General features: G+C 42.8%; 1 protein-coding gene across 5 annotated transcripts in view; it reads left to right on the forward strand.

Moving 5' to 3' along the window:
• The window catches only part of FUT8 (fucosyltransferase 8), a 320784-nt gene that overhangs the window by 236211 nt on the left and 61429 nt on the right, over positions 1-23144 (forward strand). For all 5 annotated transcript variants that reach the window (XM_059722865.1, XM_059722866.1, XM_059722867.1 and 2 more), the window contains one exon: positions 4281-4518. In XM_059722865.1, the coding sequence (XP_059578848.1) occupies positions 4281-4518 (238 nt within the window). The remainder of the gene's footprint in view (positions 1-4280; positions 4519-23144) is intronic.

Below are 23144 nucleotides of genomic sequence, written 5' to 3' on the forward strand. Positions count from 1 at the left end.
AGCTGTGGCCTGACCAGTGTTGTGTAGAGGGGGAGGATCACCTCCTTGGTTCTACTTGAGATGCACCTGTGGATGCACGATAGGGTCCGGTTAGTCCTGCCGACTGTGACCTCGCATTGTCGGCCCATGTTCATCTTGGAGTCATTGATGACTCCAAGATCCCTTTCTGCCTCCGTGCTCTCAAGAAGGGAGTTTCCCATCTTATAAGTGTGCTGTTGGTTACTACTGCCCAAGTGCAGCACTCTGCACTTGTCACTATTGAAACGCATCCTGTTTTTGTTAGCCCACCCCTGCAACCTATCCAGGTTTTTCTGCAGTCTTTCCCTCCCTGCTAACGTGCCCACCTCACCCCAAATTTTGGTATCATCAGCAAATTTGAACAGGTTGCTTTTCACCCTGTCGTCAAAATCGCTAATAAAGAAATTGAACAGTGCGGGCCCAAGGACCGAGCCCTGGGGGACTCCGCTGCCCACTTCCCCCCAGGTCGAATATGACCTGTCCACCCCCCCCCCCGAGTACTACCCTTCACCCAATTTGCAGTCCATCTGACTGTGTAGGCATCGATGCCATAGTCGCCTAGTTTTTTTAATGAGGATGGGGTGGGAGACAGTGTCAAAGGCCTTGCTGAAGTCCAGAAAGACTACATCCATGGCGACACCTGCATCCAATGCTTTTGTGACTTGATCGTAAAAGGCAATCAGGTTGCTCTGACATGACCTGCCCCTAATGAAACCGTGCTGGTTGCCCTTCAGCATCATCCCCAATGCCAGCCCATCACAGATGTGCTCCTTGATGATCTTCTCAAAGAGTTTCCCCAAGATTGAGGTAAGACTGACGGGCCTATAGTTGCCCGGGTCCTCCCTCCTCCCTTTTTTAAAGATGGGGACCACATGGGCTATCTTCCAATCATCTGGCACCTGGCCCGAGCACCACGAGCGCTCGTAAAGCCATGCCAAGGGCCCTGCAATAACCCCCGCTAGCTCCCTCAACACCCTGGGGTGGAGAGCATCTGGATCTGCTGATTTGAACACGTCCAGCCCCTCCAGAAGCACTCTAACCCGGTCCTCCTCAAGCTTAGGTCTTGAGGCGTTCCCCTTGAGTCCGTCTTGAAATATGGTGGGGGAGTCTCGGTCCCTGCACAAGAAAACGGAGGTGAAGAATTTGTTAAAGATGTCTGCCTTGTCCTCTGGTGCAACCACCAGGTTGCCCAGCGTATCTTGCAGCAGCCCCACATTTCCCGGTGCCTTCTTCATCCTCCCTATATATTTGAAAAAGGACTTTATTATCATCTTTGATCTTGGACGCTAGTCCTAGCTCTATGTCCGCCTTAGCTTTGCTGACAGCCCCCCTACAGGCCCGAGCAGTGGAGGTATACTCTTCTTTGGAGATCGCCCCCTGCTTCTACCAGGTGTACGCTGCCTTTTTGGCAACGAGGCATTCCCAGACATCCTTGGTGAGCCAGGGAGGCTTTTGCGCACTCTTGCCCCCCTTGCTTCTTGTTGGGATCGTCACCCCTTGGGCCCTGAGTATTGTCTCCTTAAGGAACAACCACTCATCTTGGGCACTGAGTTCCCCTGCCCTCGAGAACCCCAGCATCTCTCCCACCAATCTCAACTCTTTGAAGTTGTCCCTCTTGAAGTCTAAGGCGACCGCCTTGCTGCAGGCCCTTGTCACCCTGCGCTGGATGATGAATTCCAGCAAGCGATGATCACTGTCACCCAGGTGGTCAAGGACCTGGAGCCCCCTTACCAGATCATCACCTGTGGCCAGGACCAGGTCCAACAGGGCATTTCCTCTGGTGGGACTGTGCACCCACAGTTAAGTGGAGGTCCTGTATCTTCGCCAGGAACCCCCTGGAACGGTCCGACCTGGCTGACTGCTCCTCCCAGCAGATGTGTGGGTAATTTAGATCACCCATGACAACTGCATCCCTTGCCTTAAGTGCCTCTGTAAGCTGGCCTGAAAATTCCTGGTCCAGCTCCTCCCCTTGCTTTGGGGGGGTCTGTAATAGACCCCCACCGTTAAATCCCTCTCCCAACGACCCCCTTGTATCTTGACCCAAAGCACTTCAGCTTGCCCCTCCTCTGACCCCATTTTGCTGGCAGAGGATGTGTATTGCTCTTTGACATAGAGCACCACACCCCCTCTCTTCCTTGCTTCTCTATCCCACCTGTAGAGCCTATAGCCCCTAATGCTAACTGCCCAGTCATGGGATGAATCCCACCGCGTTTCTGTAAGCCCTACTATGTCTGGGTTTGAACTGGCTATTCTGAGGGCAAAGTCCTCCTGTTTGTTCCCCATACTCCGAGCATTGGTATACAGGCATTTAAGGCCTTGCATAGCTGCGCGTGCCACCCCCCATTAGGAAGACTACCTGAACCCCTGTTTCTTACCTGGGCACTCTTTGCATGTGTCACCTGTCTTGCTCGGGTGGTGTCTCCACGTCTTCCTGCGGCCCCCTCCCCCGGCGAGGCTAGTTTAAAGCTCGCTGTATGAGATCAGTCAACCTGGAAGAGAAGACACGCTTGCCTTTAGGAGAGACGTGAAGCCCATCCCGCCCCAGCAAGTCCCCTGCCCAAAAGCATGGGTCATTATCTAGGAACCCAAGGCCTACCTGGCGGCACCAACTCCATAAGCACCAGTTGACCTCGCCAATGCAGGCCTTGTGTTGCCGTCCCTGTCTACTCACCAGAAGAAGAGGAGAATACCACCTGCGCCTCCTTCTCCTTAAGCTTGGCCCCCAGAGCCTCGAAGTCCTTCATAATGCAGTTACCTTCATAATGCGGTTAGGGTTTCCTCTGTCTGCGTCATTCATTCCCAACCTAGCTCTGCAGCATCTCTACAGATTGGGCACTTCAGCGGGGCTTTTTGATGCTTTTATCTAATAGCTGATTCAATCTGAATCAGCGAGCTGAAAAATGCCCCATCTCCAACCCGGTAGAGGTTGCTCTGGGAAGACTTTCCCCCTGGAGAATGAATACCTGTATATTTCCCCACAGCTTTTCTCCTCCAGGGGCCAAGAGGGACCAGATGCTCCAGGGTCACCCCAATCCTGGGGAGGCATGGGGAACAGCTGCTTGCCTCACCTCCTTCCAGTCCTGGGAAGAGTTGAATGGTGGGGAAACACTTCTGTGCCTTCTCCAGGTCAGGATTACCCCAGTTTGAAGAAAGTGTGGGGGTAACTCCATCTGTTTCACTCATAGACTTGGAGAAGAGTGGAAGAGCAGCTGTCCACTGCTTCCCAGACCAGCGTCCCCAATTTGAGAAGTGGGGGAGACGTATTTAGGCTGCTCTCCTGCTTGGCTTCTGAGTGAGTGGGAGCTGAGGATCAGCCAGCTGATCCCCACCTACTCCTCAGACCAGAGTCCTTGAATCACATGGTCTTGGAAAGGCACAAGTAGCAGGGGAGAGAGGGCAATTGGAGATTGAACACCTGTACTGCTCCCTTTCTTGGAAACATTTCTAGACGTGGAAAATTTCCATCACTAGTAGTGAACACCTGTTTGTGACCATAGACTGTATTTGAAACCTAGGCAAATGTAGAGCAGGTGCTATAAAGACAAAAACATTGCTAAGCATATCTCCTACAGATCTGAATTAAACTTCTTAAGATCTTATAAGCAGCTATATCTGGAACCCATCTGCCCATGCTTGCATGGCATTTGTGGATCAGGATTATACCCTAACAACAGAACCTGAGATCTTGGTTTCACCTGACCAAAAATTGTTTTGTGAATATAATCCTAATTAACGTGACTTTTACCGTCTTGTTTAGTCATGTAGTGTGTTCTGTGTTGGTAAGCTAGCATGGGAAATAGTACAGTATTACATTAATACGTGTTTGTTTTATTCTCTAGACAGGCTGAAATGTTCTTTTTTAGATAATTCATGCATGTTCATTGAAAGGCAACTGACAAAGTTGGAAAAGAGCCAAAGGAAATCAAGAAAGAACATTCCTACACTTAGAGCCATGGCGATTAAATATGAGCACCGAGACCAAATGTTACCATATTCTGACAGACTTAGAAATGAGAAAGTAATTTAAAATCTTGAAGGTATTTTATTTTACATTAGGGTAGTGAAATATGTGCAATAACTGCTCATGTTCACTGCAAAGCATGCACATAAAATTTTTATAGAGCTGAAGCCTGCTCTTTCATTTTAATGTGCAATGTATTGTAGCAGCATGACATATGTGATTTATGATTTGTCATTTGTTCTCTCAGCAAAATATACCTTTATGTATAGCTTCAACTTTTCTTCTTCATCCTTACTCATAGAACCCCAAGGACTGCAGCAAAGCCAAGAAACTTGTGTGTAATATCAACAAAGGCTGTGGTTATGGCTGTCAACTTCATCATGTAGTCTACTGCTTCATGATTGCCTATGGCACTCAAAGAACACTCATTTTGGAGTCTCAGAATTGGCGCTATGCTACTGGTGGCTGGGAGACTGTATTTAGGCCTGTAAGCGAGACATGTACTGACAGATCAGGCACTACCACCGGACACTGGTCAGGTAAGACTCACTGAACGAAAATTTTCTGTTTGAAGTGTCTGCATTACTGTAGTATACCATTACCTCTGTTGCAACTGTATTAAATATTGAATAATAAATAGGTATGATCTCAGTCTAATGGATCAGCATCCTTTTCCATTTGCATATTGTACTACAATGTTGGTATCCTCTATAAGAATATTCTAATAACTTTGCAGAAATTCTTTATTAAAAAGCAGTTTCAAATCTCAATCATAACTCATGAATAATATGCCAAGTTACCCTAGGTATCATGTACAGCTCATTTGTAGGGGAGGAAGGATGGGAACAGAGTAGTAAATAGGGGCAGATATTAAAATATACAAACGAGCTGAAGTAAACTTGAAATTAAAACAGGCAGACTAACAGGAAATAGGAAGTGGTGTTCAGTAAGTATTCACATGTGAGCAAAAGTCATAATAAAATGTAATAAAATTCTTAATATTAATCATATTTTAAATATTATTAATAAACTCTGATTTTAAGTTCTATATATGTGTATTACACTGTAAAAATATAGTACTCATAAAGGTAAATATATTATTTACGTGTTATATAATATATAATAGTATTTAGTAAATTAATTCTCCAACTTTATTCGATCTGATGCTTATAGAAAGACCAAGGAAATTCAGTTGTTAGAAAGCAATATGTAATCTCATAGGTATCTAAAGAAGCTAGAGAAGGTCATCCACTTTTTTAGTAGGATCCACGCAGTCAGCACTTAAAAAAAACTGAATATACTTGGAAAGAAAAACTTCAAAATCATGCTAGCTTGCAGTTTGGGCACTTTTCTGTATCTTTATGTAGATATGACATTCTATCACATAAATATGAAAGTGGTAACAGTAGAATTACAGATGCTTAGAGGGATTTCAGGCTTTTCCTCAAAATGTAGGATAAATAATGGCAGTAATTTTGAAATCTTCCTATTGTCTAAGAATCGTATGTGACGTATTGTCAACTGTTGAAAGTATTTAAAAGGTTTCAGAAAATGTTCCTTTTCTGTTGTAAAAATATTTCTAAAGTCTGTTATGATTAAAGCTTTAATGTATTGTCAACATATATGAGCTCGGATATTGGAAATAATTGCAGGTGAGAATTTGGAAACTGGCCCACTTCATCCTTTAAAAGAAGTGGGTATAGATCAAAAGAGAATAGTTAACCATTCTGATAAAGTAAGTAAGTGAATTTGGTAACATCAGTAGTCTTAGTCTCAAAGCATATATTTTCCAAAGGAAAATAATGGATTATTACAAAGGGAAAAGCAAAATAATATATTTCATATTGTTGCCAATTATTGTCCTTATTTTGCAATGTGCAAGCAGGTAATTAGGTGGGTAAGAAGTTGATAAACCTAGTCAAAATAAATATGTTCAAGTGGGATATTTAGGATTTAAAGTTGTTCCGTCTAGTGATTTTGGTGGAGACAGGGGGACTGGTGACAGTCAGCCAATGAACCTAACGGTGCTTCATACTTGAGGGTTAGCACTAGATTTTCTTTGCCTCTCTCATTTCCTGGACCAGTGGGAGCTAACTCTTTTTTTGCAGGCATGCCACAAATTAGCCCTGTGTCTTCCTCAAGTGCTACTCAGATCTGTTTCCCCTACCCAGTTGACCTCCCTGCTTTCTAAAGCCTTTTGAAACAGATGGTTTCCTATGTAGGTACTGTTCAGTGGGTTTACCTACAGAATATGGAACTCCAGCCCCTTTTTCCCCCCAAACTGTTCACCAGCCAGAATCCATCACAACCAGTCCATCCTCGATTCTTCTTTCCTCTCGTCTCTGAAGTAGTGTTAGAGGAGCAAGTACTATTGCTGTTGTGACAGGGGGCCTCCCGGGGCCGAACTCTGTGGCCCGCCCGCCTGTCACCGTGACAGCAGGCCTACTCAGGGCCGAGCTCTTCATGGCCCGCCCACCTGTCTCTGGGCAACCGCCCGCTTATCTCGCCCGCCATGCCTTTGATGATAATGAGTTCAATTAAGATGATAATTAAGTGGGAGGCTGCCCTTCGTACTGCCCCGATGCCAAGGGGCGCTCTGCGGCTCCGACCTCCCCTAATACCACAGCCCAAGCCTCGCAGATGGTATCACAGTGTTCTTCCTCACCGGCCCCCACACTGGGCCCCAGAATCTTCTATGCAAGACCCCACTATGGTCTTCTCTACTCAGGTGGCTACTCCGCCGTCATCTGGGCTACCTCACCCCCCCAAAGCCTTGTTCCCCTCTCGGGTGTGGTTCCCCCGGAACCTTCGGCTACCTAGCCCTGGCCCACCTCAAGGCCAGTCAGGACCCCAGGCCCCCGGCTCTTGGGCGTCCCTTGCGGTGGGCCCCCGGCCCTTTTGACCCTCACTGGTCCTGGCCCCAGCATGGGCCAGTCGAGGGGACTCTCCCCTTCGGGCTGGGTCTCTCTAGCCACTCACTCTACTCCTCGGGCCTCACCGTGCCACTACTCCCTTCCTCCTAGGAGCAACCGCGGCACCTCGCCCCCATCACTCCCACTCTCGAGGTCCACCCTCTCTGGGCCCCTCACAACACTGGCCCTCTCGGCCCTCATTCAACTCAGGGGTCACCCACCTGTTGGTGGTGGGAGCTAGGGGTCAAGGCACCCCGACCCACCTTTCCCCGGGGTGGTAACTGGCCTGGTATTTCTTGGGGGCTCCCGCACCACTGAGAGCCCCACCAGACCACCCACTCCCGGCAGGGTGCAGTTTCAGGTCATGCCCAGGACCAGGAGCCTCCTGCCAACCCCTTGCAGCTCCCCCTTACCTCCGGATCATTCACAGCAGCCCTACAGCCAAGCGATGTTGCTACCTGACCTCCTGCAGCTGAACTGCCTGGTTTATATAAGCCCCAAAATGGCTGCCCTAATCAGGCACCTGGAGGCTGCCAGCTCCAGGCCCTTAAAGTGGCAGGAGCACCCTGTGCTCTGCCACAGCTATCTTATTATTATAATTATGAGTTCCTTTAGTTTAATAAGCACCACAAGTTATTTACTGGAGTAGTGGCATAACTTTTAAGCTGTTTTACTTTATTTCATCAGTGAATTGCCTCCAGGCCTAAGTACAGACAGTCCAGAAGCCTGAGGCTGAATCGATTCAATCTTCTCTGGTTAGTCTAAGCTGCGTAGATTCAACTATTACACAAGTGATCAGACATTCACTTCTGATTCTGGAAATGCCAGCCACATGCCTGCGGTGGCCTAGGTCAGAAGCCAGGCATGCTCAGCTGGAGCAGATAGCTTGGGCCAAAGCTAGCCTGCCCACCCTGTGAGGGGGGGATTGCAGGGGAGGTGCAAGGCATCCTGGGATGCTGGGGGGACTGTGAGTTAACTTGACACTGGAGGGGATCTGGTACAGAAGTTTGATAAACTGATTTAACTTAAATCCATCGAGTCTGATACTATATCCATCCAGGTTTATCTTAAACCAGTTTTGGTCATTTTGAAAGCAGTTTCAAAATGAACTTCAAAATGAACACAACACTGAATTTCTGTTGTCTTGCAGATATGAACTGATTTCCAAGTAATAATCAGTTTATGTATAATTTCTGTCCCTAGCCCAGGAGCACTGACACTTTTGATCAACCCAGTAGTGCCTTCCAGACTAATGAATTTCTGGTTCTGAAAACTCTTTTATAGGTCATAATAAAATACCTGTTCTACAAGAGTTTCAGGTTCTCAGACTTCATTGACCTTGCACACACTAATTATGTGCTTGCTAAGTTTTCTTTATTATTTTCATCATCGATTCTATTATAGGCACTATCCATACAACAGAGATTTTGTTAGATTTGTGAGAGTATTGTGTTTATTCACCTTCTTAGCACTGATACTGTCTTCACATATGGAAGGCATGAAATGAGTGACTATTTTACTTTCTGTAGCAATTTCTTGAGATAATCTTTTGGACATGAGCATTTTCTTTTCATGTTTTACTTAGTAACATTTAAAGATTTTTGCAGGTAGTTACCCTAATTAAGTTGGTGAGGCAGATTGTATTTTGCAGAAAATGTGTAAAAGGGTAAAATTTGCCTCTCCAGAAGTCCAGCAAGTAGCCTTTCTCAGTCTATGCATGCATAGGATTTAAGTGGTACATTAGCTTTAAGCTGGTACTCTGTACAGGGGTAAATTTCAGCCAGATGTCTTTGTTTTTCCTATCTGTGGAAAAGATTTTTCGGGTCCTTTTCTTTTTTTGAAAATATTCTGTCTACAATGCCATTTTTTATCTCTTGGCCATTTTGCTGGATTTAAATGGGGTTTAAATATGGTGCCTTTTACCTTGCCAGAGTAAGACATAAAGGACTATACAGCAAGTAGGAAACAGCATGTACCTTGAAAAATAAAACAAATTAATTGGTCTAGGAAATCAGTTTTTTATTTTCTTGTGAGTATAAAGAAAATTTTTGAATCTTTGTTCTAAGTACCTCTGTGTGGCCATTGTTGCTTATTATACTAACTTTGAAGAGATCAGGGAACACAGGCTGTCACATAGAGGAATAGTCCTATTGAATGAGACTAATTATCAGCCTAGTTTAGTATTGTATCATCACCATAATTACCACCATTGGCCAGAAACAGCTTCTTTAGAAGAAGGAATCTTTTATAATTTGGCACGATGAGCAGCAATGGCCATGCAGAGATTCTGGCCTAAGAAAGTTCAGCACTGTTAGCAGGTAATAGTTTTTTTTGGCTTATGCTTTTAAACCTGATGGTTTAATTTATTCAATAATTCTTAAATACTTATTACAATTTATATTATTATTTATATAAATATCTAGTCTTATTTGAATCCTGCTAAGATCTTTTTCTCATGATATCCTTTGGTGATGAGCTTCACAAACTAATGGTGTATTGTGTAAACAAACAAGCAAACAACCTCTTGTCAATTTTGAATTTGCCACCCTCCTATTTAATTGACTGTTCTCTACTTCTTTTTCCAAAATAGGGTAAATAAAACTTCCTGTTCTAACTTCTCAATATCTTTACTTGTGTGTGCTTTTATCATGTCTTTTCTTAATTTTCTCCTTTATAGTGTAAATAACTCCAGTCTTTCCAGGTGAAAAAAGGAAGGAAGAGAGTTGGAATTGGAGGGAGGTGAGAGAGAGTGGAAAGCAGAAGTTACATCATGAATTTTTGACAAGAATTGGGTGAAACTCAGAATTTTGCTTTTGTGGAAAATTACATTGTTTCTTTCTGAAATATTTCATCCAAATAGTTGTGAAATTTCCTATTAAAATGGAATTTGGAAAACTTCCCTTTTCAGATTTGTGAAATTTCTTGTTTGGGGATTTTTAATTTGTATGTTTCATCAGATGTCAGCAATAGGAGCATATATTAAGTACAGCTCTGTAAATAAACTCCTATTTAGCTCTTTCTCATAGGCATAGTATTAAAACTAACTTAAATAGTAAAGAAATGTAACATTTCTAAGTGTTTTTTTCTTAGTATATAACTCTTCATTCTCAGGGGGAAAAAGAAGCCTCCATTAAATAGATAGCATACATTGACTTATATAATTTATATGTTATGATAATATAATAGCTTAAATACCCAGTTTAATTTTGTTTATTTCTAATACATTAAAGGGCATCTGTTACTTACTACTGGTTTAGAAAGCTTCTCTTCTAGAGTGTCTCCTGTTTTTCTTCCCAGCTCACAGTCTTCTTGCCCAGGCAGTCATGGATTCCCAAACCATGTTTCTCAGTATCCCCCTGTGACAGCCTTCAGTCTCAGTTTTTGCCCATTGTCCTAGTTCCTATTCCTATTTTATTCTCCCTATACCCTGCAGAACCTATCTTCCCTTCTTCTCCAGCCTCCCTATCCACACACGCACACACATATGCACGCACGTACACACGCATGCGTGCGCGTGCACACACGCACACACTCACTCTTGAATCAGGCAACTTCCTCTTCCAAGCTGCCTGTTCACAGACTTACCATGGACCACAGTAGTTGCAATTATAGCTGCTGAAATCCAAGTTGTCTTTCCTGAGAATGTGTGAAAGCCGGAGAGTAGGGCTAGGATTCAGGGTGAACTAAAGAAATTGGAGGATTGAGCCAAAGGAAATCTCATGAGGTTCAATAAGGACAAGTGCAAAATCCTGCATTTAGGATGGAACAGTGCTATGCGTCAGTACAGGCTGGGGGCTGACTGCCTGAACAGCAGCTCTGCAGAAAAGAACCTGGGGGTTACAGTAGACAATAAGCTGAATATTAGGGATGTGTGAAGCTTCGGTCCCTGATTTGATCCGGTGGAGATTCAGCCTGATTTGGTGGCTGAATTTCCAAATCCAAACTGAATCGGAGGACCCTTTAATCTCTCCAGATCGATTCGGAGAGATATGGAAAGATTCAGAGATGGAGACATGGAGACAAGCATTCAGACATGCTTTAAATGTTTTTAATACATACCTCTAGGTAGCAGGTGGCTCGTGAATGCTGTGATGTTAGGGTGCATGGAGCATCCCACAGGAGCGTGGGGGAGTCCCCAGCATGCTTGGCAGCAGAACTGGAAGTGGACCAGAAGCACTTCTGGGTCTTCCAGGGAGTGTGCTGGGGGCCCCCCTGAGCCCCCCCAGCTTGGCAACTGGTGCCTCCTGGGTCGGGGGGCACCCAGGGTCCCCCCACAGCTGATTGCTGAGCCGGGGTGGGGGGGCTCTGGGGGGCCCCCCAGCATGCTTCCCAACGGACCCAGAAGTGGACTGGAAGTAGTTCCGGTCAACTTACGGGTTCGCCGCCAGGCACGCGGGGGGCCCTCCCACACTCCTGTGGGACATTCCATCTGCCCCACCATCACAGCGTTCATGAGCTGCACTGGTACCTAGAGGTATGTAGAAAAAACATTTAAAGCTGTGTCTATAGCTGAATTGCTGATTCTCTGAATTAGCATCGAATCTTCAGTTTCAGCTGAATTGAATCGGGGACAGTCATCCGAATCAACGAATCGAATCACTGGCCCTGATTCAGGCCAAATCCAAATCAAATAGGGCCCACTTTGTACACCCCTACTAAATATGAGCCAGTAGTGTGCCTTTGTTTCAAAGAAGGCTAAATGGCATACTGGGCTGCATTGATAGGAGTGTTGCCAGTAGATTAAGGGACGTGATTATTCCCTTCTATTCAGCACTGGTGAGGCAACATCTGGAGTACTGTGTTCAGTTTTGGGCCCCCCACTACAGGAAGGATGTGGACAAATTGGAGAGAGGCCAGTGGAGAGCAACAAAAATGGTGAGGGGGCTGGAGGACATGACTTATATGGAAAGACTGAGGGAACTGGAATTATTTAGTCTAGAGAAGGGGACGACGAGAAGGGATTTTTAATAGCAACTCTCAGCTACCTGAAGGGGGGCTTGAAAGAGGATGGAACTAGACTGTTCTCAGTGGTGGCAGATGACAGAACAAGGAGCAATGATCTCAAGTTGCAGTAAGGGAAGTTTAAATTAGATATTAGGAAAATTTTTCTCACTAGAAGGGCAGTAAAACACTGGAACAGGTTACCCAGAGAGGTGGTGGAATCTCTCTCCTTGGAAGTTTTTAAGACCCGGCTAGATAAAGCTTTGGGTGGGATGATCTAAGTGGGGATGGTCCTGCTTTGAGCCAGGGGGTTGGACTAGATGACCTCCTGAGGTCCCTTCCAACCGTAATTTTCTATGATTCTATGAATTGTGAAGTTTGAATATTTTAATTTGGCTCATTTTGGTGAATGTTCACAGGAATAGTACAGTATGCTTCTGTAGCATAAAGGTCACCCCTGTAAAATTGTCAATCCTTTCTCCAAAGCCTGGGGATGCTAGTACTCCTAAAGGAAAGAGTGCCAGAATTTTTTAACATAGGAAAAATGTATTTTTAACTAGCTTCATTTAAGAAACATATTGAGTAATTTTGCCTGTTTCTTTTCCAAAAATTATTAGCTTGAGGCAAACATGCCTGACAAAAAATGTCAACACCAAAGTTTGGCAAAGTTATAAGAAACTCCAGGTAGGGCTTTCTGATGAAACGTGTTGAGTAATATTAATAATAAGCATGCGACTAGCCCTTCTTCCTGTATTTCATTGTAAGGTATATAATGATGTATTTTGTGGATTCATATGTACATGCCCCGCATTTTAAAAACGTACATTTTGTGCTTCCAGTTTAGAATCTTATTTATTTTCATTTTTTTGATAGATTTACACTTTGATTTTGCTACCTAAATACATGCTACATTTCCTGTGCCTTTGTACAGATTTTTTTTTTCCCGTTTTAAATTATTGTTCCTGTATGAATTAACCTCCATTGAAAATAGTTCCAGGGTTGTATTTAGTATGCATCTCACCATGTACTTAAGTCTGATGTCATTAACCAGGGTTGCCAATTAGTTTCAGGGATTTGGCACTGTAACTAATTCAAATAGTAAAAACAGACCTTTAAGGATACCATGTGACTAACCCTCACCTGGTAGACTATTTCATACTCTAATAATGGCACAGGTGGTTCATCTGTTTGATTGATTTCAGTTTTCACTTTAATATGAATCTTCAGTGGGTGCTTAATTACCACTGAATCTGAAAGATCATCCCACTGGATTGTGGGAAATCTGTGTAGTAATTTTTTTGCTTCAGATTCTGTGATATTATTTCTTCATTTTTCTATTTGTCCATGGCCTTTTCACAACTAAGAATTTATAAGACTGAAATTTAGAAAAACAAAGAAAAGTAGCATGTGATTACATGTAAAACTATACCAATGTCTTCTGGTTTCAAAGACACGTTAATGGTTTTGAAAATAGTATTGGAATATCTGTTTTTTTAATCATCTGGACTCAAAGGGCTCACATACAAGTATTAATTGAAATTTCAAATTCCCCACTCCCTTTAAACAGCTTCCCATATGTATTACTTATATACAAAGTTGTAATATGAATTATATTTTACAATTTTAGCAGTAATGTTTATTAAGTACCTATGTCAGGTAGACAAAATATTCTTTTCAAAAGCTACACAAAGATAACACTTTCACTGATGTATAAAATCTATTTTTCTCTAGTTATTTGTATTCTTTGTACAGTGTTTTTAAGCATCATTTTATTATAATTTATAGCCAGTGACAGAATTAGAGTGTATTAAACTATTCTTCTTCCTATCACTAGAAGTACTTTTAAAATTGTGCATTTATCTTCATCCTAATGAATTAGACTATTCCTTTTGGACACCTTTAATTAATTTAGATTAGCAATTATTTTAAGGTTTGTAAAGCCCATTGTGACTGAACCAATTTAGATAGTAACCTATTTACAGAAGAATTAAGAGGTGTATATGTATTAAGAGGATTTTAGTGTTTAAAACACTATGGTTGCAATCTTTTTCTATTTATGTACATTAATAGTGTGTTTATATTTCTAAAAAAATTAACAGGCTTCTAAGATTAAGGGGATAGAATTAATTGTAATAAGCTATTTAACATTAATCAGTTAGCAATAAATTAACTACATCTGTCATTGTTTTGATCTCTGCAAAGAATATTGGGATATTTCCCTTGACTTCTTTTCCATTAATTATAATTGTTTTTATGAATTTGATATGCAAGTGGTACACCTGCAAGTGGAATTGGGTTTTCAACTCCAGTGTGTCACAAGACTAAGTACTATGTTGTGTGTGTGTGCACTAGGTAGAGTAGTTTTCTTACATTCTACTACAGTTTTATTTTCTTCCTTCATTTCTTAATGAATTCCTTAAACTACCTTTCTAAAGAGAAGAATTATATAAATATGTGAAAAGAGACGACAGTTGCACTTATATTTTTTAAATCTTAAAATCACAAATTACCTGCATTGTGTATTGTGAACATCCATGACAGGATAATTCAGAATTAAATGGAGCATCTTATTATTCATATTGATATAAAAAGCCAAAACATTTATGATCCATGTTGCAGGGGTGTAGGTTGTAGCCGTGTTGGTCTAAGGACATAGGCAGACAAGGTTCCTTGGGTGAATTTGATATCTTTTATTAGACCAACCCAAATAGTTGGAGAATAGTTATTAAGCAAGCTTTCGAGCACACACCAACTGCTGAAACTTCCTTAGCCTAACGAAGGGTTTTTGAACTCGAAAGCTTGCTTAATAACCATTCTCCAACTATTTTTGTTGGTCTAATAAAAGATATCAAATTCACACAAGGAACCTTGTCTGCCTAAAATATTTATGAATAATTTGTGCAGATTGTGTTCCTAAAGGGAGGGGTAGTATTATTTTTTCAGACCCCAAAATATAAATATAGACCTGGATATTGTAAACATTAATGCACACGCCTTATTTCAAGGATCTGAGTATTCCTACTGATAGCCTTCTGGTGTACTATCATGCCATAAATGCCACGTTATTAATGCAACTCACAAGGTAAGTTTTTTTCACACCTTTTCTTACTGAAGTGTGATGCCTAGACTTAGTGGAAGATCTGACTTTTAACAGGTTAAATCTTTTTTTTCCACAAAAGTATGTTGCAGAAAGTAAGAAGCAACTTTTGATTAGCTGTCCCAGAAGAAATTCTAGATGTCCTCATAATCTGATTTCCAAAGATGGAATGCATCTTTTTTAGACTCTGTTCTTAATGGTGGGTTCAGCCTTCACAGTCCAGATGAAAATTTTCAAAGCTGTCTAAACCTCAGCTGGAAACAATCTTATTTCCATCTGCTTTTTCCTCAGCCATCGTGCAGATATGATCAAGCACTCAGAAAGTTAAAACCAGTATGGAACCAGTCTTTTCTTTCTTCGTTTGTATTTGGTAACCATGTGTGACTTTTTGTTGCTTAAAATGTGGGGCCGTTGCGTCCTAGAGATCGTTGAGCAGGGTACCTAATCTAGTTCTGCTCTATCTATGCCATCCCGATGAGAATAATCTTTGGAAGAAGTTTTGGAGTGATGTGTTGTATTCTTCATTGCATGCGATTTTTTTTTAAAGTCAAGACTGGATGCATTCTTGCTTAATTAGAATGTATGGGCTTGATGCCAAAAGTACTGGGTAGTGAGGTTTTATTATCTATGGTTCATGTTATTCAGAAAGTCAAACTACATAATCTTAATGGTCCATTCTGGTCTTAAAAATTGAAACTGTGAATCTCTTTCCAAAGGTTCTTATCTTGTAAGATAATACTTAAGAAGGTATAAAATCCTCTTAGACAGCTCTCCCTGTCTAAATGGGTCTGGACTAGTAGTGATAAAATGTGTTATACATAATATATTTTCTTATTCCAAAAAAGTCATAGACCTCAGAAAACTGAATACAGTCTTTAAAAGGCTTACTCTAGCCCACTATCGTTTTTCTGCAGGACTGTTTTGAATATCTTGACTCAAAAGAGAGAATTTCCACATCAACAAAAGGAAGCCTCTTTCATGTGCAAGGCTTGAATGCTATTAATACAAGGTCCTCACTTCATCTCTGATATCCAGCATTTTTACCAAGTGCTTGTCTGTGATACCACCATTCATTAGGATACCAGGGGTTTCGTGTGTATCTGACCTTCAACAATCCAAGTCTTGCTTCAGCAAAGGGTAACTTCTATAGACAGGATATAAAGTGTGTGCCAAACACGAAGTGTGTAAATGACCTAGTCAGCTAGCAGAAATCCTTTGTCATTCTCTCATAGTTTCCAGTATTGGGGCAATTCACCCAGAGAGGAGACTTTTGAAACCACTTCAAGTTTCAGGGTACAGCATGTCAGCTGCGGATATCTTACCTAAAACTAATTGGCCTTGAAAACTTACGTGACTGATTTCTCTGACTCACAGTGGTATTTTTTTTTGTTTCTAATTACACGTTAAAGGTAAATTTTCCTTCTTTCAACTGTGCCTCTAAGTAGGCTCCATTGTCTTTATTAGTTGGAACACTGATTCAAAAGGCAATCATTTTCTACCCTCGCTCCAGTGGTAATCATGATGTCAGATCCTTCTAACATATAAGCCAGAAATGTTGTAAGTATGTAGATGATAGAATTCTATGAAGTATAGCTCTATACTTATGCATTAGTTATGTGTTCCAAAGTGAGCTTCTGGGTATTCCCTCCAGTGTATCCTAAACTAAGACTCTATGCCATCAAGCAAGAAGAGACACAGTTTACATCTTTCTACAAAAAAAACCTCACGTGGCACTGGCATATGGATTATATAATCTAATTTTTGGTTCTTCATCTAGCAGGTAAAAACAGTCATGGACAGAATGGTGGAGCTGCCTGTCCAAAGATCAAAAGTGTGGTTCTTCAACAAATTTAGTAGATGTTCTAGGAGTGGGTCCATCTTTATGTGAATGTTTTTACAACCACGCCATAAATCAAGGGTCCAAGCACATTTGTTTAACACAGATGCATTTCCTTTGGCTAGGATCACAGGTCTTTTCTATACCTCTTCCTCCAATTCCTTTGATTCTGTAAGTTGTCTGATTTTTCCAAATAAGATACAGCCATGATCATCCTATTTGCCTGGCTCGCCAGCAAATCTGGTGCTCCCGAGGGCTTCATTAACAGATAGGCCTGCTCGTTGGTTCGTCTTTCAATACAAAAGGCTGCCTTCTAACATTAACATCTATGGAGATGGTGGATGAATGTAAGGCTTTTAGGGCTAACTCAACCCATCCTGAGGTGGTCTCAACATTGCACCTAAACTAGAACAAATATATTACTGTTTTCACTCTTGCCCTTCCACTGAAGACCTCACCTGTTTCCCTAGTCAGTTATTTTTCTCTCTGAGCCAGGTTAACTGCTGTTCAGTGCAACATGATATACGCCCTTTGCCTCCCTTCAGCCCTCCCTCCCCCACTTTGAAATACAGGGATAGTGGTATCAGGAATGTAGGTTATAGCTGTGTTGGTCTAAGGACATAGGCAGACAAGGTTCTTTGGGTAATTCTGATATCTTTTATTAGAGCAACTCAGATAGTTGGAAAAATTCTTCTTTGTAAGCTTTCAAGTACAATTACCCTTCATCAGGCACAGGAAGCATCTGCAGATGGTTTGTGCTTTTCCTGGATGGAGTAGGTAAGCAGCCAGAGGCCAGTACCTATCCAAGAAAGCCAGTCAGTTAAAATGTAAATTGAGGTAATCAGTAGGTGAGACAGGTGGTGGTGGTGGGGAGGGGAATGAATGCATCTGTATGGAATTCCACTCTCCTACAGTACAGCAGGGGTGGATCAGGAGTCCTTTCCACCTTCTGGAGAAGGTGAGGTTGGCAACAAATGGATAATCCATAATTTTCATAGATTTCATAGACATTAGGGCTGGAAGGGACCACGGAAGATCATTGAGTCCAGCCCCCTGCCTGAAGGGCAGGAAGTCAGCTGGGAGCATAGGATCCCAGCAAGATAAGCATCTAATTTACTCTTGAAGGTGTTCAATGTAGGTGCTTGAACCACCTCCGATGGCAAGCTGTTCCAGACCTTGGGGGCTCGGACAGTAAAGAAATTCTTCCTTATGTCCAGCCTGAAACAGTCTTGCAGTAGTTTATAACCGTTTGACCTCATCATCCCTTGGGGCGCTCTGATGAACAAACGTTCCCCCAGATACTGGTGGTCACCCCTGATAAACTTATAGGTGGCCACCAGATCACCCCTGAACCTGCGCTTTTCCAGGCTAAAGAGCCCCATGGCTCTCAGCCTGTCGTTGTAAGGTCTGTTTTCCTGACCTCTGATCATGCACATGGCTCTCCTCTGGACTCTCTCAAGCTTCTCCACATCCTTTTTGAATTGTGGAGCCCCAAACTGGACACACTACTTCAGCTGTGGCCTCACCAAGGCCGAGTACAAGGGGAGAATGACGTCCTGGGATTTGAAGCATCTATGGATGCAAGCCAGCGTTTTGGTCGCTTTACTAGCCGCAGCATCACATTGCATGCTCATGTTCATCTTGTGGTCAATGATGACCCCCAAGTCTCTTTCTTCCGTAGTGCTAGCCAGTGTAGCACTGCTGAGCCTATAAGGATGCTGCAGGTTTTTCTTCCCAAGGTGGAGAACCTTGCATTTTTCAGTATTAAACACCATCAGGTTCTCATCTGCCCATTTGCTGAGCCTGTCCAGGTCAGCCTGAATCGCCCCCCATCTTCAGGTGTGGATGCTTTGCCCCAAAGTTTGGTGTCATCGGCAAACTTGGCCAGTCTGCTTCTGACTCCAGTGTCCACATCATTAATGAAGATGTTGAACAATATGTGTCCAAGGACAGAGCCTTGGGGGACCCCACTGGTCAGAGGGCACCATGATGATTGACTTCCGTCAATTACCACCCTCTGGGTCCGACCATGGAGCCAATTTCTCAGCCAGCAGATCATGGTGGACCCAAGGCCACAATTGGCCAGTTTCGCTAAGAGGTGATCATGGGATACCAGATCAAAGGCTTTTTTGAAGTCAGAATATATGACATCAATTTCTTCCCCCTTGTCCAGGTGATAGGTCACCTGGTTGTAGAAGGAAATGAGATTGGTCAAGCAAGACCTACCCGCAAGAAACCTGTGCTGGCTATCCCTCAGGGTGTTGGCCAGTCCATTAAGGATGGCCTCTTTAATAAACTTTTCTAAGATCTTCCCAGGATAGAAGTCAGGCTGATGGGCCTATAGTTAGCTGGATCCACTTTCCTCCCTTTCTTGAGGATAGGCACCACATTGGCCTTCTTCCAGTCTTCAGGCACTACACCAGAGTGCCAGGAGTTCCCAAAGATCCATGCCAGAGGCTGGGCTATGATGCTCGCCAGCTCCTTGAGTACCCTGGGGTTTAGATTGTCAGGGCTGGCTGACTTGAAGGCATCCAGCCTCTCAAGGTGTTCCTTCATGAGGTCAGCATTAATGGGAGGGCAGGGGATCTCCCTCACCCAGACCTCCCTGTCCTGTAGTGGGCATGGCCGTCCCATGGGACTGATGAAAGACCGACACAAAATACCCATTTAATAGGTTGGCTTTTTCCTGTGCGTCAGTTGTTCCATCTGGTTCAGCAGGGGTCCAGGGTCGCCCTTGCTTTTCCTCTGGCTACCCACATATCTGAAAAAGGACTTTTTATTGTCCTTGATGCTTGAAGCTAGCTGGAGTTCAGTTGCAGCCTTGACTTTCCTGGTTTGGTCCCTGCAGGCCTGGATCAGTGCAGAATATTCCTCCTTGGAGGTGAATACCATCCTCTATCCTTTGTAGGCCTTTCTTTTTAGCCTCAGGAGGTCTGCTAGATCCCTGGAGAGCCAGGGGGGCTGCTGTGCCCTCTTGCTGCCTTTCCTCCGAGATGGAATAGAATTATCTTGTCCATTGAGGATCGCTTCCTTGAGGAGCAACCACTCTTCCTGAACTCCCCTCCCCCTGGGGTTGTGGTCCCTTAGGGCCTCACTGACGAGCCTCCTGAGCTTGTCAAAGTCAGCTTTCCTGAAGTCAAGGGCTTCAGTTTTCCTGACTGACTTGCCAGCTTTACGGTGCATGGTGAAGATGATCCGCTCGTGGTCGCTGTCACCCAGTTTCCCATCAATCACTAGGTCGCCAATTAGGTCATCCCCAGTAGCCAGTACCAGGTTGAGAAGCACTTCACCTCTCGTTGGCCCGTAGACTTCTTGAGTCAGGTAGAGGTCATCCACGCATGACAGGAAGCTTTGCGACCACTTGGATTTTGCTGAGTGATCTTCCCACGAGATGTGTGGGTAATTGAAGTCTCACATGACAACCATGGTCCTGGAGCATGTGACCTCAACCAGTTTCCGGGCAAACTCCTGGTCAAGCTGTTGATTTTGGGTGGGAGGTCTGTAGTAGACTCCCACCATTGTGTCCCCTGTGCCGTGTTCCCCATGGATTTTAACCCAGAGGGTCTCCAGTTGGCCACCCTGGTCACCAACATCAGCTTGCAGGGACGCATAGCTTTCCTTAACATAGAGAGCTACACCCCCACCCCTTTTATCTACTCAATCTCTCCTATACAGGGTATAGCCATCTATACCCGTGGTCCAGTCATGGGTGGAATCCCACCAGGTCTCTGTTATCCTCCTGCTTAACACAAATAATTACAATGTCATAGGGATGAGTTCCTCCTGTTTATTCCCCAAGCTCCTGGCATTTTGTGTACAGGCAGGCAACTGTCCCCTTGGGGACTCTTGCCTTGCCCACAGATTGTACCAGGGCTGGGGTAGGGGTGGGCTCCCTTAAGTGCCTTGGCCTGCTGGCTTTGCAAGGGTTGCTCAGTGGGCCAGCAGTGGCGGTAGTCCCCCCGTCCCTCTGGAACTAATCGGTTTGGCTGGCTAAGCTCACATAGCCTCCTCTACTGGGATAATGATGGCAGGAAGCTCCCTGAGAGGTGAGTCTTGGAATTAAGAACATAGTAGGCAACTGTTAATCCTCTGGATTATGGTGTACGCGTAAGAGATCTAGTCAGATGCTTGATTAATCCATTAGTGGCTGACAAACCCAGTTCGACAGCAACACAGCTTGTTATAAATTTCACAAATCCATACGTTGTCTGAGTTGGAGCGCAAGTTTACAGAATACTGCTTTCTTCTTTCTCTCTTTGCTTCCATCCTCTGGATCAAAGCTGCTTTGCATTGAGCTGCAGCTACTGCCAGGTGTTCCCTCCAGATCGGATAGGATTCCGCGCACTCCTAACTTTCTATGCTGATGTTAAATGACTTCATATAATCTTTGACCTCAACATGGTTCTGCCATAGAGGGTGATTCCTCTTTCTAGCGCTGTCTTGAATCTCACTATACAAAATATTCTTGGGGATATGGTCTCCTCCCATTCTTTTGACATGGTCAATCCATTTCACCCTCCTCTTCTTGATAATGGTTTCTAAGCGTGTCAGTCCTGCATGCTCCATTACCTGTGTGTTTGGTATTTTGTTCAGTATTTTGTCTTCCCATTTTACTTTCAGGATCTTATGGAGACATCTCACGTGAAAGCTGGTCATCCACTGCACTGCAAATTCTTGTTTCAGGCAGTTTTCTGACTCAAGCAGAATCTTGAAAATCTCTAGAAGCTCAGGAAAATCACTATAATGCTGAGTTGGATCACATTTTAAACAATCCTGAGGATCGGAAACTTAAAAATAAAGTGTAATTGCTGATGTAATCACTTGAATTCAGTAAATGGTACTCTAGCAGAGTAGAAGACAGAAGTTAAAAGGAATCATGGTTGGGAATTGTAGTGTTACTAGAAATGAAAAGTGGACAGGAAATAGATCAAAAGCACATGGAAGAAAAAATTGAAATCAGGACAGATGGAAAAAGAATTATAGGTGAGTATGTGAACTAACACCAAGTAAACTGATATTCATACCATCGCTGTGTGGTATAAAGAAATATAGAGAGAAACCAGCAATTAATGTTCTGAATGTCAGGGTGAGCTTCATTCCAGAAGGGCTGGAAACTAATAAGATAAAAGATCACTTAGGAAACAAGTTATATTATGGAAAGTTTTCAGAAATTGTATTGGAAGCCTTGCTTTACTGCATAAAGGTACAAATTAAACAGCTTTTTTCCATATGTATGGTGCAAGACTTGAAACTCTAGATACAGAAAATTAGTGTCTTCTTTCATTGCTGCCAATCAGACAGTAAGAAATCAAAAAGAGTAACTCAACAATACAAACTCTTTGCCTGAAAACCAGTTCTTCAGAATTAATTGCAATATACCAGCCACACTGCATTTCTTATGGATTGTATCATACACTACATTGAAATAACAGGTCATTCCTAACAGAGTGGTTAGGATTATTCAAGCAAGGAATTCAATTAAAGATGTTGTATTAACCTGATAAAAATCTTAAATTTAGATAATATAATTAATTAGACAATTTATAGTTATTGCCTGAGGTTTCATATTTCTTTCTCTCAGACCTCTGTCCTTACAGTCCTTTGTGACACCTTGGAACCAAGCTCCAGCTTTTATATTTTATATCTGTGCTTTTTTACTTACCTCTCCATGCAAGTGTGGGTAAAATGTGTAGTTTTTAAGAGCAAGGTGCCTGTTAGTTGATACAGTAAAATATACCTTGAGAAAACAGTATTTAAAAGATGGTCTGGTCATGCTGGCTTCTCTTCTACCTTTATCTTTATTTACTTTTAAATTAAGGCTACTGAAATCTATCTACCTAGGTGTTTATAATATTGCCCATTATCATGGTGTTTGAGAATATTCTATGAAAATGTAAAAAAATCCTTTTGGGAAGCAGTAATTTAGAAAAGACTGGGGAGTTATGGTGGATAAGCCATTGGCTATGAGATCCTTCAATGTATAAACAAAAGAAATGTTGACCAGTAGCAGAGGGACATTATTGTGGCATATAGCATTGGTGAGAATGGAATACTGTGTCCAGCTTTGTTACTAGCACTTGAAAAAGAATGACAGATGGTAAGGATTTCAGAAAAAAGGTGTAACAATTATTTTTACTTACGGGAAATCTGCCTTGCACTGAGAGGCTAAAGAAGGTCAATCTATTTATCATAGAAAAAATAAATTTGAAGAGGCAACTTTAATATAAGAATCCATAGTATCAGAAGATTTCAGACCTGTGGGCTTTGAGTTCTTTGCAATGGAAGACAGAACATGTCTGCAGGACCACATACTGCACGGCCACACTTGTTTGGACGTGGCTAAAAAGTCCATCACAAGAAAAAGAAAACACAACTCAA

The sequence above is a fragment of the Alligator mississippiensis genome, chromosome 2, assembly GCF_030867095.1.
Source record: "Alligator mississippiensis isolate rAllMis1 chromosome 2, rAllMis1, whole genome shotgun sequence".
NCBI classification, from domain to species: Eukaryota; Metazoa; Chordata; order Crocodylia; family Alligatoridae; genus Alligator; species Alligator mississippiensis.